Here is a 16599-nt window from a genome sequence, read left to right on the forward strand (position 1 = left end):
CCAGAGATACTTTATGTGTATATAAGAAAAAATATATATAGATTATTCTTATGTGAATTACAGCATACTTTTTATGTCATTTTGTACCTTGCTTTTTTCACTTAACAAAATAGCTTAGTGATCATTGAATATCAGTGTACTTTCTCTTTATATGAAAAGCTAGTATTCTGTACAAATATATCATAATTTATTTAACCCTGTTGATGGACACTGAGGTTGTTTCTAGTCAAAAGGACATTTAAAGCTAGATGTTGTCATAGTCAGCCAGGCAAATATTGATAGCATTTGTTTTGAATATATAGTACATTTAGAATATTAGATCCATATAAAATGTTTACTATGTAAACAGGAATCTTGCCTTTGTAGAAATGACCATGCTGTTCAATTTCATGTAGATATGTATAAGTGTATAGCATATATTTCAGGAAATAGCATTTTATATTAGTCTGTTTTTCTTTTCTTTTCAAGGAATATGGCACTGTTACCAGGAACATAGCAATCTTCAGGGACGGCCAAATTCTCACTTAACTATATATGACATCGGGATTCAGACTGATATAAGCATGTACTTCCAACTGAAACAAACATGGTTCGCATTTAGTGAGTGGATTTTAAAAACTGTTTTTTTTAAAGTAATAATAATGAAAGAGAATCTTTGTCTAAAGGAAATCTTGGGTTGGTATAACCTGTTAGATACACTTATCACTAATGTCATTAAAGTAAATACGTCTATAATCTTAATAGCTACAGTAAATGGCGAAGTCATTGAGGGGAATTTATTATATAATCTAAGAAAATAGTACTTTACAATGATGTCATGCTATTTGCATTCACCTTAAAATGGTTTGGATGTGGATGTTTATAGCCATTACCTTGATATCCAAGAAAGGTGTTTTAAAAGGAAAAAAAGTTTGATTTTTCAAAATTGTTTTAAAAACAGAAAAAGAATGACCAAGTTTTTTCATAACAAGACTTCTAAACTATTACAGGAATTGGAATAATGAGTAATAAAATAAATTTACATTTTTGAAGTGTTTATTCCGGTTATTAGTTAAGGGTAATATTAACAAAATTTTTATAGCAAGATGATTTCAGAGATGCTTTAATTTCATATTCCTAAAATGGTTTTATTATAATATTCCTTTCATTTCATGTTCTTTAATCAAGATTTAAAAATAATCTCTAACTACATGTTGTTTAAAAAAAAATTCTTCAGATTGTTTAAGTTAGAGAGCCAAACAAGGCATGTTCAAGGAGGCCTGGTAAGAATCCCAGAGATAGCCTCAGGGGTGAGCATTATCTTGATGGGGGCATCATGGGTCCAGGTATGGGTCCCATCTCCATAAATGTGAAAACTTGTTTTTGCCACTTCCCCCAGAAGTCTTCAGGCTTTCAAGGACAGGTTCATGTTATGTAACCAGTGTGCCATTTTAGTTGTTTCTATCACGCATCTTGGGACTTTGTATCCTCATCACTTTTCCTGAATTTGAGTGATTCCATACCTTCTCACCAATCCACTTGCAATCATCTATCATGTCTAAAGATGATGAATCTCATCCATTATGTATCGAAACCTCTAGTTTTATTCTCAAGGGGCTCTTAATTACAGGTTCTGTGGTCATTCCACTGCTGTCTCTTAAGGGCTTTCAACACAAAAATTATTGACATGATCAGAATCCGCCACTGGAGAATTTAAGGGATGTCCTTTGAGGAAAATATAGAGTTTGCTTTTATTTTCAAGTCTAGCAATACCAGTCTCTCCCCAAATGAACCCCCACTTTCACAACCCATTTATTGGACATTAATTGATTACTTGCTCTGTGTTTGGACACAATTCTGGGTATCAGAGAGAAGGGCAACATGTGAAATTATACTCATTGATGGAAACACTGAAAATAAGCAGAGTTAAATATACACAAACTATCATTTTTATGAGTCTCGGATTTGTTATGAGATGGTTCTGTTCTCATTTCTGCTATTAGTTATCCCAGTCTCCTCCTCTGAAAAGTAAGAGTCATACCAACTTCTCTACAGGGTCTCAAAAAATAGATTTCCATTGTTAGCTCTTATTCAAACACAAGAAAGGAATATAATACATAAATTCAAAAGACAATAAAATTTCTCTAATCATTTTGGATATGCACTTTTGTGAAGGTATAAGTTTCATATGCAATGCTGTTTATCAACGCAATCTCAGAATATAAAGTGATTCTTGGTATATCTCGTATTCTTAGGTTTGTCCAAAGATAATGATTTTAGCTTAATATGGCCATACCCCGTAATTTTGGACTCAGTTTATTGTTTTAAGAGAATCAAATATGCAGGACAACATACATACATAAGTTACTAAAAGAAGACGAGGTGGCAAGATGATACTTAGATCCTCTCACATCTCTGGGTTAACTGATTCTACTAGGAGGTGTTAACTGATGATGTGTGCTGTGACATCAGAATCTTAGTGGTGTAACAACTGAATGAGATAATGAGTGCCCTACCACTCAAACTGCTCAGACATGAGCAGAATAACTGTCTAGCGAAGGATGAAATAGAACAGATTCTTTCACAGGTGGGAATTTAAATTTCCATTAAGTTTCTTCTATAATTTCAGATTCTATGATTAGCAGTACTATATTTCCTTAATTTTAAAACTGAAACTTTTCACTTTTTAGCATCTCTGAAGTCAGGAATGCATCTTATAATCAATGAAAAGATGTTTAATGAAGGATTTTATTTTTCCTGAAAAGTTATTACTAAATTAAAGATGTGTCTTGGAATTGAGAAAATATAGTAATTAGGACCATTTGGCTTAAAGTAAAAAGAAACTAATTGACGGTAGCCAAAAAGAAAAGCAAATTGGAACAAGCTGGGGGTAAGACATTGGTACTTATTATAAGAATATAGAAGTGTCTCACCAAACTCAAAAAAGCAGAAAAGCCCTTGGACTTTCAAGTGTACTCGGATCCAGGAAACAGAAAGCCAAAAGAACTCAAAACTGCCTCTCTGCTCTGTGTCTTCAATACACATACACTTTATTCTGTCTTTGCAAATTCACTTATTTCACATAAAGGTGACACAGTTCATTAAGCCTGTATAACTTGAAGTTCATGAAGTTCATAACCTTCCATTCAAAACTGAAATAGACTCCCTTAGCTCTAATCCTGAGACTTTTATTAGACAACTGGCGCTGGGTTTACATCCTGATTCCATCAATGGTAGCCACGGTGGGTAGAGTCACAAAATAAAAATGTGGCAGCCAAGAGCCTGCCCTGCCAGTCAGCAAGGTCACTTAATGAAGAGGGATTGTGAACAGGGTGAACAGTTCAAAAAGTGTCTTCTGTAATGATTCTCTTACTCAAAGAAGTGAACGTGAAAATATCTAAAATAGAGCTGCCTACAGCAGTCCTTCCTTCTCTCATTTCTACAAATGGTGTGAAATATTTGTGTAGATAAAATGAAGCCTGACCAATTGAGTTGCTCAAACTCTAGCTAAATGTTTTAATCTAGATTTCTTAGCATTTCTTTGAGGTTTTGAAAGTGAATTTCTAAGATTAGCATTTTGGGAGAGGTAGTACTGCTTGAATTATGGAGTGTCAGAATTGGCAGAGAAAAATCATGAAACTCAGTCCTAAACTTTTGAGAGAAAGTTTGTTTTTTTGGGTTGATTTGTATCATACACTAATTTTTTTTTTCCTGTTTCAAGTGATAATACTCTGCCTTCTTGAAGTGTTTATCATCCTCATGCTGATCTTCCTCAGGGAACGAATCCGCATCTCTGTTGCCCTGCTGAAGGAAGGGAGCAAGTAAGGCCCTGATGGAGAAACTCCCATAATGTATATCAGTCACTCAAATCGGTCACTGCCTATTGTATAGATGCCCCCAGATGACTTCCCCTTTAAGACTTGTTAAGACTGAAGTTCAGACTTTGGCACTTATTAGAAAGGTCATGCTAACAAATCCTTCAGTGTCCCCAAACCTCAATTATCATAGTGTGAACTAAGGTTCAAACCTGTGTGGTGTATGTATTAGCACTTTTTGAACACCAAATGTATGTTAGAATAATGTGTGAAAGTAAGTGAAAATTGCTATATGAAAGTAACTTGTATTATATATTATATTATTCCCCTGCTGAATCATACGTTAATATTGATGGTTGAGATCATTTGCAAAACTTTAAATCACCATAATTCTATAAAGTCAATTATGTGCTATTGCCATTTCTATACGAGTGGCAAAATTTGCTAATAGACAGAATAATTGATCCTAGGAGCACCAGACTATACATTTTCTATCTACAGCTCTTAATTCAGAACACTTTATACCCAGAGCCATTTTTGTTTAAAAAAAAGGCTATAAAATAAACACTAAAAATTCATGCTGGGAGATAATAATACCTACAGTTTCTAAACTATTCCAAAGGTCACTTGAGGATAATACTTTAAACTTTTGAATAATGCATGGAAGAAACAAGAAAAGCATTACTATAAAGCCAACAGACCATGCATTCTATTTAGAATGATGAAAAACTAAGTTATTAACGACCAAAGACCAAATTATTTTAAATAGTCTGTAAGGATTATTTTAACAAAATTGTCATCTATAATAGTAAGAGTGCCACTTGAATCTAATGGTTTAAACAGTTAACAAGCAGTTTTTGTTAACTCTCTCTCCTTCCCATAACTGAAACCCTATCATTAGCCACTGAAAACTCCAGATTTGCTGGGTTTATTTCTTAAATAATATGATATTGTACAGTTCACTCTAACTTGCCCCACTAGTGTGTGTGTGTGTGTGTGTGTGTGTGTGTGTGTGTGAAAGGGCCAGTCCAACTGTGACAGGTTGATAATTTTTTTCAAGGGAAAGTAGCAGCTGGAATAAATTGGTGTGAGAATACAGGGTAAACATAGAGATGTTCAATGATTCACTTAATAGCAGTATTTGGAGAAAGGAGAGAACTTAGCTCAAATAGTGAGGTGAACGAGGTAACAAATGCAAAAGGCATCTAAGATATGCCAGGGCATTGCATTAGAAGTGGAAATAGTTCCATTATAGTTCTCAGTGGCTATATCAAACAGTATTGGGTTGCCAGTGTCATATGCTGAAAAGATTATTCAAAAGTAGTAACAGGGCAACTGGGATGGTGAACATTTCACACACCATGACTTAATGAGGAAATATTAAAGGAGTGATTATACTGGAGTATAAAAGAATAAGGAGTTCCTTGAAGGGCTGCTATATGGAAAAGATGATCATTTCTTCTCCAAAATGTAATGTATATGAGTAACAGGCTAGCAGATAAGGAAGAACTTTCTAATATTTTGGTTGTTAATAGAATAAGCGCTGTCATACAAAGTAAGTTTTTATCGCTCTATATGGTCACCAGAACTAATGGACGTATTTAAAAGATAGTATAGAAGGGATTCCTGAATTAGGAAGGGATTCTCACATTTGATCATATGATCTCAAGGTCCGCTCCAATTTTGAGAGTAAGACTCTAAACAAAAGGAAGAACTATGATTATAATGTAGCAAATCTTTATGAATCATACAGAAATAACCAAAGAGGAGAAGGTTTAGGGTATCAAATCTTTGAGTCATACAGAACCTTGGGGGAGCTTTGGGGAACTTTTGACAGGAATCAAATATGAACATTAAAAGAAGGCCTCTAATTACTAAAAACAAATAACATTTAAGTAAAACTTAAAAACCAATTGAAAAATTCAAAAATTTTAAAGAAAATGCCAGAATAATCAGCAAAAAAAGAGTCAATGGTTATTACTACCATTCTTAGAATGGATTAAGTCTAAAGCTTATTTCTAGTTTTAACAGATAAAGATTTAATTGAGAGATTGTATCTCTGAATCGTTTTGAATTTCAACTATTTGCTTTATTTCAGAGCTATTGGATACCTCCCTACTACATTAATTTATCCAGTTTTAACTTTCATTTTCCTCTCCATATGTATTGCCTACTGGGCAGTGACAGCAATGTATCCTTTGGTAATTGACATCTTTAAACCTCAGGTCCACACTACTATTCAAGAACCAGGAGTTTGTGTCCAGTGCTTTCCATCCTAGGAAGACTAGGAACATTCTAAAGGTTTTCTGTTTTTTTGCTAAGCTCTAAGAAACTTTGTCTACTGATTGAATTCCCCGCCCCCCAGGTAGGTCATATGGTAGATTTTATTTTGTCTTCACAATACTACTTCTTGGCAATAATTTAAGAAAATTCCTTTGTATTCTGTTAAGGGGCCACTCAGTATAGCTGACCCATGTTATATTATTTCAGGTCTGAAAAAATGTATGAATTATTAAAAGATTTGAAGTTTTTTGAAGTTAATCTCTCTGTAGACTTTTGAGTTATTTGTATTATTTTCTTGTCCATTTACTTTCCATCTACCAGCAAATAGTTTATCCTTAATAGGTTAACCCAGTTACTTGGCTACATCAGGGGTACCTGTATACAAAGTCATATCCCCAGAAGGGAAATGTAAACATGAAAATACAACCTGTGACCCAGAGGTAAGTCAAAGCAACTCTCTCTCTTTTACTTACTTCAATACAGAACTCTACTAAATTTCACCTAGCAGTTGTAAAAATCATTCAGAAATAGAGACCTTAACGGGGATCACTGTTAAGAAGGGAATGGTGGATCAGGTGTTAACAAGTGAGCACTGAAATGGTGGGCAGAATAGAGAGAAAGCACTATTATTTCCTGAGCCCATTTGTTCTGTCATATGCCCAAGAAGCAGGAATGGTCAACAACATTAATGTGAAATTTTAGTGGGTGTAGAGTGGTAAACATATGATAGAAAATGAAATACTTTACAGCACTCATTAAGGAATATAAAGTGATGGGATAGAATATAGGAATAACAGAGGCACCTGGGTGGCTCGGTGGATTAAGCATCTGCCTTTGACTCAGGTCATGATTCCAGGGTCTTGGGATGGAGCCTCTTGTCGGGCTTCCTGCTTAGCGGGGAGTCTGCTTCTTCCTCTCCCTCTGCCTTTCTCTGCACTTGGGCTCATGCTCTCTCTCATGCTCGCTCATTCTCAAATCTTTAAAAAAAAAAAAACCCTATATATTCAAAAAAAGAAAATAGGACAAACAGAAGTTAATGGGAAAAGAGTAGGACATGCAGTTGGGGGGTTTCACAAGAAGAGAAGGCAGGAGTGGTTATCTTGGAATGGCATTTCATACTATATTATCTGTATTTTTTTTTTTCTGAGTGCAGATTTTTAATACAACTGAAATTGCCAAAGCTTGCCCTGGGGCTCAGTGTAACTTTGCTTTCTATGGTGGAAAGAGCCTGTACCATCAGTATGTCCCTACCTTCCAGATGTTCAATCTGTTTGTCTTTCTCTGGCTTATAAACTTTGTCATTGCCCTGGGTCAGTGTGCCCTTGCTGGTGCCTTTGCTTCTTATTACTGGGCCTTGAAAAAACCTGATGACATCCCACCGTATCCACTTTTTACTGCATTTGGACGAGCCATACGGTAAGTTCCATGTTGAATCCTACATCTATCTTCCCAGTTATGTTTAGCGTGCTTATAATTCAGTCTTATGCTTATATAATTCAAGTGGCAAAGTACAAATGAGGTCAAGGTATGATTTAAGACATCCAATGGATGTCCATTGGCTATGTCTGGTTTTATAGCCACAGGTTTACAATCCCTATCGAGGCCAACATCCTTCTAAAAGCCATAGGTTGCTGAAGATAAGTAGTAGGGGAGGGCACCAAAATAAAAATTAAGACTTAACTTGGCTCTGTCTCCCATTGCTTAGCCCAAACATTTTATTTTATGATGACAAGCTACTGGTATCATTTTTGTAGATGAAGGGCAATATAGATGTGTATCATTTAAAATCCTCTAAGAAGACCTTTCTCAACCTGAATAAGAAAGTGTAATAAACTCTTTCCCGTCTTTCTGCAGATCCTTTCTACCTATTAAAATTGTTTAGCATCCTTTTAGTTAGTAGCAACGATATTTTAACGTTGATTCTCATTTTATCTTTGCCCAGATATCACACAGGATCCCTAGCATTTGGATCTTTAATTCTTGCATTAGTTCAAATGTTTAAATTCGTCCTAGAATACTTGGACCGCCGTCTTAAAGGTAAGACTCCAGAATTCATCTTTTCTCAGACTTCCTCACTTCCGTAAAGAGAATGGATTGGGGCAAGGAGTTAAGGGAAATGTGATGACTACAAGTTGGACTAGGATAATAAGGATGGAGGTGGTCAGATTGGGAATATGTTTGGAAGGAAAAGCCAACAGGACTTGCTGAGAGATAGGATATGGGACAGGAGAGGATGGAAAGAGAAGCAGTGGTGAAAAAAAGAAAAAGTGTGTGATTCCATTTACTAAGATGTAGAAACCGGCGGAAGCAAATTTCAAAGAAGAGATGAAAAACCATGTTTTTGGCGTATTAATATTGAGAAGCATGGTGGAGACGTCTGGCAGTTTAAGTCTGAAGCTCAGGATGAGACAGGCTTAAAATATAAATGGGTGTCATCAGCATAAATCTTTACACATAACACATATAGTTGACAAACTCTATTTTGAATGCATTTTATTATTAATTGCCAAAACAGTCTTCAAACAGAACAACTAAGTTGAACATTCCCAGTTACCTGATTTTAAAACTTAATATAAAGCTACAGTAATCAAAACAGTGTGGTGCTAGCGTAAGGACAGACACGTAGACCTGGACTAGAATAGACGCCCCAAAATTAACCCTCACATATAAGGCCATTCAATGGGGAAAGGACAGTTTTTTCAACTAACATTACTAGAAAAATGAATATCTACCTGCAAAAGAATGAAATTGGACCCTTACACAATAAAGAAAAATTAATTCAAAATGGATCAAATACTTAAAAGCTAAAATAAAAGTAAAACTCTTAGAAGAAAGCAAAAGAGGAAATCTTCATGGATGTTGTATTTGATGAAGATTTCTTAGCACGGATAACAAAAGAAAAAAGATTAAATAGACTTCATACACACACACACACACACAAAGTTTGTGCATCAAAGGACACTACTAAGAGACTGAAAAGACAACCCATAGAATAGGAAAAAATATTTGCAAGTCATCTACCAGATAAGCAACTAATATTCAGAATATATAAAGAGCTTCCACGGTGGCAAGATGGTAGAAAAATAGGGGACCTTATTTCATCTGGTCCCTTGAATTTAGCTGAATGTCTATCAAACCATTCTGAACACCCATGAATTCAGCCTGAGATGTAAGAAAATATATCTGGAACTCTACAAGTAGAAAAGGAACTGGGTTTTTTTTTTTTGCAAGGTAGGAGGTGCAGAGACGTGAATCTGTGGGGAGATGTCGGAAGATAAACGGAGGGGGAGGGAGCTTCCATAAGCTAGCTACTGGAAAATGAGATATAACACTGGAGCGCAAGATTGGAACCCTTAGAAATCTGCCCCAGTGAGAGACATCCCCTTCTTAAAGGGGTACAGGGGATGGAAAGAGCAGAATTCTGGGTGGGTCATTGTGGTCTCAGGATCCCAGGAGACACAGAAAGAATGGGGGTGCCCAAGCAGTGGAGCGGGGAAATTTATTATGGTCGGTGAGCCCAGAAGGGACTCTCAGCCCATGTTGCCATAAACCATGAGCTGAGCTGGTCGGGTGACCGCTCTGCCTGAGCACCCTGAAAAGGATTGGAACACACGGCCATTTGCCATACCCCAGGAAAGGCGAAAGGGTGCGCCCACGACTGAGCAATAGCTCTCAGGGCAGTGGCCCTGGAAAGGACACTAAGGTAACACCCAGCAGTCCCGAGAGCAGTGGAGCATGGTATGCGCACGAGCCCACAACCACTCTCAGTCCCTGGGCACACAGAGGCAGCGACACAGGTCCCTTGGCCACCCACTGAAGGATTACAGTGGGCCCCCGCACTGGAGGAGACTGTGGAGACTGGCACAAACAAAAGTGAAGACTATTTGACCCAGAGGGTTTATTGAAGAGGGGGGACTGCGATCTTTCAGCTCTGGGGCTGGGAATTGGTACGGCCATTTTTATTTTGATCCTCTAAAGAGGTGCAGAAAGCCTCCAGGGAACAAAAGCCACACAGAGGACCAGCTTCTACTGAGCCCAGCCCTCTGGCAAGGGGAGGTGCAACTCCAACCAGGCAAAGACCTGAGAAGCAGCACAGCAGGCCCCTCCCCTAGAAAATAATCTGGAAGAACAGGTGCAAACTAGGTTCACCGATCCCACAGGACTAAAATTCCAGCACCAGGGGAAAATAGTATATTGAGCTTGAGGTTTATTCTCACGATTTGGTTATCTTTCAGTCTAAAATTTTCCATTTCTTCTTCTTCTTCTTTTTTTTTGTTTTTTTTTACCTTTTCCCCATTTCAACTAGTTTATTTAACCAACTTATGTTTTTAAATTGCTTTTTAACTTAGTTTTTACATATACATTTAATAGATATATGCTTCATTTTAGTCCTTTTTTTCACTATTCAATTTTATTTTTGTATATAGATAAGTTTTCCTTTCTTTGCAGTTTTGGGAGGTAGTGTCTTCTAACACACAGCAATTATAAAGTTAATAATCAGGCTAGAAAAAAAGCATAAAAGACAATAGAGAATCTCTAAGTGTAGAAGTGAGGTCTAATCAGGCCAAACTTAAAAATGCTATAACTGAGATGCAGTCTAAGTTGGATGCTCTAACAGCTAGGGTGAATGAGGCAGAAGAGAGAGTAAGTGATCTAGAAGGCAGGCTTATAGAAAGGAACAGAGAAAGAGTAGTCTGAGAAAGACAACTCAAGAATTAATGATGCTTTGAAATGAACAAATGTCAGAATTATTGGTGTGCCTGAGGGGGAAGAGAGAGAGAGCGAGCCAGAAATATATTTGAGCAAATCATAGCTGAGACCTCCCTGATCTGAGGAAAGAAACAAGTGTTCATGTCCAAGAGGCAGAGAGGATCCCTCCCAAAATCAATAAAAATAGATAAACACCCTGACATATAATAGTGAAGCTTGCAGATTTTAGAGAAAAAGAGAGAATCCTGAGACCAGCTTGAGACAAGGGGGTTCCTTATCTACAGAGAAAGGAACATCAGATTAACATCAGGCCTATCCACAGAAACCTGGCAGGCCAGAAAGGGCTGGCACTATATATTCAGGGTACTAAATGAGAAGAACATGCAACCAAGAATTCTTTTTCCAGCAAGGCTGTCATTCAGAATGGAAGGAGAGATAAAGAGATAAACCTAACCAAAGAGGTAAAGGATCTGTACTCTAAAAACTACAGAACACTTATGAAAGAAATTGAGGAAGACACAAAGAAATGGAAAAACATTCTATGCTCATGGATTGGAAGAATAAACATTATTAAAATGTCTATGCTGCCCAGAGCAATCTACAGATTCAGTGCAATCCCTATCAAAATACCATCAACATTTTTCAAAGAGCTGGAACAACCAATCCTAAAATTTGTATGGAACCACAAAGACCCCAAATAGCCAAAGCAATCTTGGAAAAGAAAACCAAAGCTAGTGGCATCACAATCCTGGACATCAAGCTATATTACAAAGCTGTGATCAAGACAGCATGGTACTGGCACAAAAACAGACACATAGATTATTGGAACAGAGTAGAGAGCCCAGAAACGGACCCTCAACTCTATGGTCAACTAATCTTTGGCAAATTGGGAAAGAATATCCAATGTGAAAAAGACAGTCTCTTCAATAAATGGTGTTGGGAAAATTGGACAGCCACATGCAAAAGAATGAAACGACTATTCTCTTACACCATACACAAGGTAAACTCAAAATGGATGAAAGACCTAAATTTGAGATAGGAATCCATCAAAATCCTAGAGGAGAACATAGGCAGTAAGTTCTTCAACCTTGGCTGCAGCAACTTCTTGCAAAACACCTCTCCAAAGGCAAGGGAAACAAAGGCAAAAATGAACTTTTGGGACTTCATCAAGATAAAAAGCTTCTGCATAGCAAAGGAAACAGTTAACAATGCTAAAAGGCAACCTACAGAATGGGAGAAGATATTTGCAAATGACATATTAGATAAAGGACTGGTATCCAAGATCTATAAAGAATTTATCAAACTCAACACCCAAAAAGCAAATAATTTAGTCAAGAAATGGGCAGAAGACTTGAACAGACACTTCTCCAATGGATGGCTGGCAGATAAATGAGAAAATGCTCCACATCACTTGTCATCAGGGAAGTACAAATCAAAACCATAATGAGATACCACCTTATACCAGTTAGGATGGCTAAAATTAACAAGACAGGAAACAACAAATGTTGCTGAGGATGCAGAGAAAGGGTAACCCTCTTACACTGTTGGGAATGCAAGCTGGTGCAGCCACTCTGGAAAACAGTATGAAGGTTCCTCAAGAAGTTAAAAATAGAGCTACTCTACAACCTGGCAGCTGCTCTACTGGGTATTTACTCTAAAGATACAGATGTAGTGAAAAGAAGGGGTACCTGCACCCCAATGTTCATAGAAGCAATGTCCACAATAGCCAAACGGTGGGTGGAGCCCAGATGCCCTTCAATAGATGAATTGATAAAGATGATGTGGTTCATATATACAATGGAATATTACTCAGCCATCAGGATGAATACCTACCATTTACATCGACATGAACAGAACTCCAGGGTATTATGCTGAGTCAGGTGAGTCAGTCAGAGAAAGACAATTATCGTATGGTTTCACTCATAGGTGGAATATAAGAAATACCAGAGAAAATCACAGGGGAAGGGAAGGAAAACTGAATGGGAAGAAATCAGAGAGGGAGACAAAACATGAGACACTCTGGACTCCAGGAAACAAGCTGAGGGTTACAGAAGGTGGGGGGAATGGGGTAACCGGGTGATGGGTATTAAGGAGGGCACATGTTGTGAACACTAGGTATTATACACAACTAATGAATCACTGAGCACTGCAACATAATAAAAAATATTATAATAAAAAAATAGCACAACATTTTATGGTAAAAAAAAAAAAAAACCAAACCAATGAAGTACTATATGTTGGATAATTGAATTTAAATTTAAAAAAGAGCCTCCACAACTCAACAATAAACAATATGATTCAACATGAACAAAGGATTTTTTAAATTATGGAAAAATTTTTCAGCTTTATTGAGGTATAATTGACAAAACTGTAATATATTTCAAGTGTACAACATGTTTTTTGATATACACATACATTGTGAAAGGAGTCCCCCATTCAAGGTAATAAACATGTCCATTACCTCATATATTTCTCTTTTCCTCTTTTCTTTCTTTCCCTCCCTTCCTTCCTTCTATGAGAATAGCTTAAGTTCTCTATAAGCAAATTTAAATTATACAATGTAGTATTATCACTATAATCACCGTTACACATTGGATCAAAAGACCTTACTCATCTTATACTTAAAATGGATACCATTTTACAAGCCTCTCCTATTTCCCCTACCCTCCCCCAGACTGTAGTGACCACCATTCTGCTCTTTCTATGAGTTCAATATTTTTTAAAATGCTGCATGTAAGTGATATCATGTGTATTTGTCTTTCTCTATCTGGCTTATTTTGCTTAGTATCATGCTCTTCAAGTTCATCTGTGTTGTTGCAAAAGCAGTATTTCCTTCTTTTTAAAAGTTGAATAATGTTCCATTGTGTATCTATACCACATTTTCTTTACCCATTGTTCCATTGAATGACACGTTTTCATACATTTGATATCGTAAATGATGCTGCAGTGAACATAGGAGTACAGATATCTGTTTGAGATAGTGATTTCATTTTCTTTGGAAATATATGCAAAAGTGGAATTTCTGGATCATATGGTAGTTCTATTTTTAAATTTTTGAGGAATTTCCATACTGTTTTCCATAGTGAACGCACCAATTTACATTCTCACCAACAGTATACAAGAGTTCCCTTTTCTCCACATCTTCACCTGCACATCCTTATCTTTTGTCTTTGGATAATAGACATCCTATCCTCTACCTCATTGTGGTTTTGATTTGCATTTCTCTGATGAGTAGTAATGTTGAGCACAATTTCGTGTACTTATTGGCCATCTGTATGTCTTCTTTGGAAAAATGTCTTTTCAGGTCCTTTACCCATTTTTTTAACTGGGTTATTGGTGTTGTTCCTATTGAATTCTATGAGTTCCTTGTACATTTTGGATATTAACTCATCATCACATACATTGCTTGCAAATATCTTCTCCCATTCCATAGGTTGCCTTTTCATTTTGTTGATGGTTTCCTTTGCTGTGCAGAAGCTTTTTAATTTGATGCAGTCTCACTTGTTTATTTTTGCTTTTATTGCCCTTGCTTTTGGCATCAGTTCCAAATAATCATTGCCAAGAAGAATGTCAAAGAGCTTGCCCCTGTGTTTTCTTCTAGGAGTTTTATGGTTTCAGGTCTCCATTCAAATATTTAATCCATTTTGAATTGTTTTGTGTGATGTAAGAGTCCAATTTTATGCATTTGCATGTGGGCATTGTTTCCCCAGAACCATTGAATTCAAGAGACTAACCTTTCTCCATTGTATATTCTTGACTTCTTTTTTGAAAATTAATTGACCATATATACATGGGTGTATTTCTGGGTTCTCTATTCTGTTCCATTCATCTATGTGTCTTTTCTTTCCCAATGCTATAGTATTTTGATTACCATGCTTTGTAATAGTTTGAAATCAGGAAATGTAATGCCTTCAGCTTTATTCTTTTCACAATTGCTTTGGCTATTCAGAGTCTTTTGTGGTTCCAAACAAATTTTAGGGCTGTTTTTTCTATTTCTGTGAAAAATACCATTGGAATTTTGATAGGAATTACATTGATTTTGTAAATTGCTTTGGGTATTATGGACATTTAACAATATTAATTTTTCCAAACCATGATCATAGGATATTTTTCATTTACTTGTCTTTATTTTATCAATGGCTTACAGTTTTCAATGCACAAGTAATTCCCCACCTTAGTTAATTTTCTTTCTAGGTATTTTCTTGTTTTTGATGCAATTGTAAATGGGATTGTTTTCTTAATTTCTCTTTTCATTAGTTAGTTAATATACAGAAATGCAGCTGAGTTTGTACATTGATTTTCTTTCCTGCAACTTCACTGAATTCATTTATTAGTTCTAATAGGTTGGAGTTTTTTGTTTGTTTGTTTTGTTTTTGGTGCACTGTAGGGTTTTCTATAAATAATATCGTGATCTGCGAAGACAATTTTACTTCTTCTTTTCCAGTTTTAATCCCTTTTATTTTGTTTTTCTTGCCTAATTGCTCCGACTAGGACTTCTAGTACTATGTTGAATAAAAATGGCAGGAGTTGACATCCTTGTCTTATTCCTGATTTTAGAGGAAAAGCTTTCAGCTTTTTACCAGTGAGTATCATGTTAGTTGTGGCCTTGTCATATGTGGCTTTTATTATGTTAAGGCATTCTATAATCAATTTATTGAGAGATTTTTTTATCATGAAAGGAGGTTGAATTTTGTCAAGTAAATTTTCTGCATCTACCAAGATGACCATGATTTTGATCCTTCATTTTGTTAATGTGGTACATCCTATTTATTAATTTGCGTATATTGAACCATCCTTGCATCTCTTGGATAAATACACTTGATCTTGGTGTATGATCCTTTTACTGTACTGCTGAATTCAGTTTGCTAATACTTTGTTGAGGATTTTTGCATTTATGTTCATTAGGGATATTGGCCTATAATTTTCTCTTTGTGTAGTGTCCTTTTCTTGCTTTGGTTATCAGGGTGATGCTCGCCTTGTAAAATGAATTTGGAAATGTTTCTCCTCCTCTGTTTTTTAGAAGAGTTTGAGAAGGATTGGTATTAATTCTTTAAATGTTTGATAGGATTTACCAGTAAAGCCATCTGGTTGTAGCCTTTTGTTTGTTGGGAAGTTTTTGATTATTGATTCAAAATCCTTACTAGTAATTGATCTTTACAGATTTTCTATTTCAGCATAATTCAGTCTTGGTAGGTTGTATGTCTGTAGGAATTTATCCATTTATTCTAGGTTATCTAATTTGTGTACAGTTGTTCATAGTAGTTTCTTATGATCCTTTGTATTTCTGAGGTATTGATTGTAATATCTTCTCTTTCATTTCTGTATTTATTTCTTTGCTCCTTAGTCTAGCTAAAGGTTTATTAATTTTGTTTATCTTTTCAAAAAAAAAAAACTGTTAGTTCCACTGATGTTTCCTGTGGTCTTCTTAATCTCTGTTTCTTTCACTTCCACTCTGAGTTTTGCCATATCTTTCCTTCCACTAATTTTGTGCTTAGTTTGTTCTTCTTTTTCTACTTCCTTAAGGTGTAAAGTCAGATTGATATCTTTTGTTTTTCTTAATATAGATCTTCATTGATATGAACTTCCTTCTTAGAACTACTTTGCTGCATTCCATATGTTGGCATGTTGTGTTGAGTTTTGTCTCAAGATACTCTTTGATTTCCTTTTTGATTTCCTCTTTGGCTCATTGGTTGTTCAATAGCATGATGTATAATTTCCACACACTAGTGAATTTTCCAATTTTCTTCCTGTAATTGATGTCTAGTTTCATACCATTGTGGTTGTAAAAGATGCTTGATATGATTTCAGTCTT

At 36.0% G+C, this 16599-nt stretch overlaps 1 protein-coding gene across 1 annotated transcript in view; it reads left to right on the forward strand.

Annotated features, from left to right (window-relative positions):
* Positions 1-16599, forward strand: part of SLC44A5 (solute carrier family 44 member 5) — a 200424-nt gene that overhangs the window by 169060 nt on the left and 14765 nt on the right. The window contains exons 11-16 of the mRNA XM_008690825.1: positions 469-600; positions 3701-3800; positions 5893-5985; positions 6430-6517; positions 7231-7493; positions 8020-8114. Of these exons, the coding sequence (XP_008689047.1) occupies positions 469-600; positions 3701-3800; positions 5893-5985; positions 6430-6517; positions 7231-7493; positions 8020-8114 (771 nt within the window). The remainder of the gene's footprint in view (positions 1-468; positions 601-3700; positions 3801-5892; positions 5986-6429; positions 6518-7230; positions 7494-8019; positions 8115-16599) is intronic.

Source organism: Ursus maritimus, unplaced genomic scaffold, assembly GCF_017311325.1.
Source record: "Ursus maritimus isolate PB19 unplaced genomic scaffold, ASM1731132v1 scaffold_12, whole genome shotgun sequence".
Classification (NCBI taxonomy): domain Eukaryota; kingdom Metazoa; phylum Chordata; class Mammalia; order Carnivora; family Ursidae; genus Ursus; species Ursus maritimus.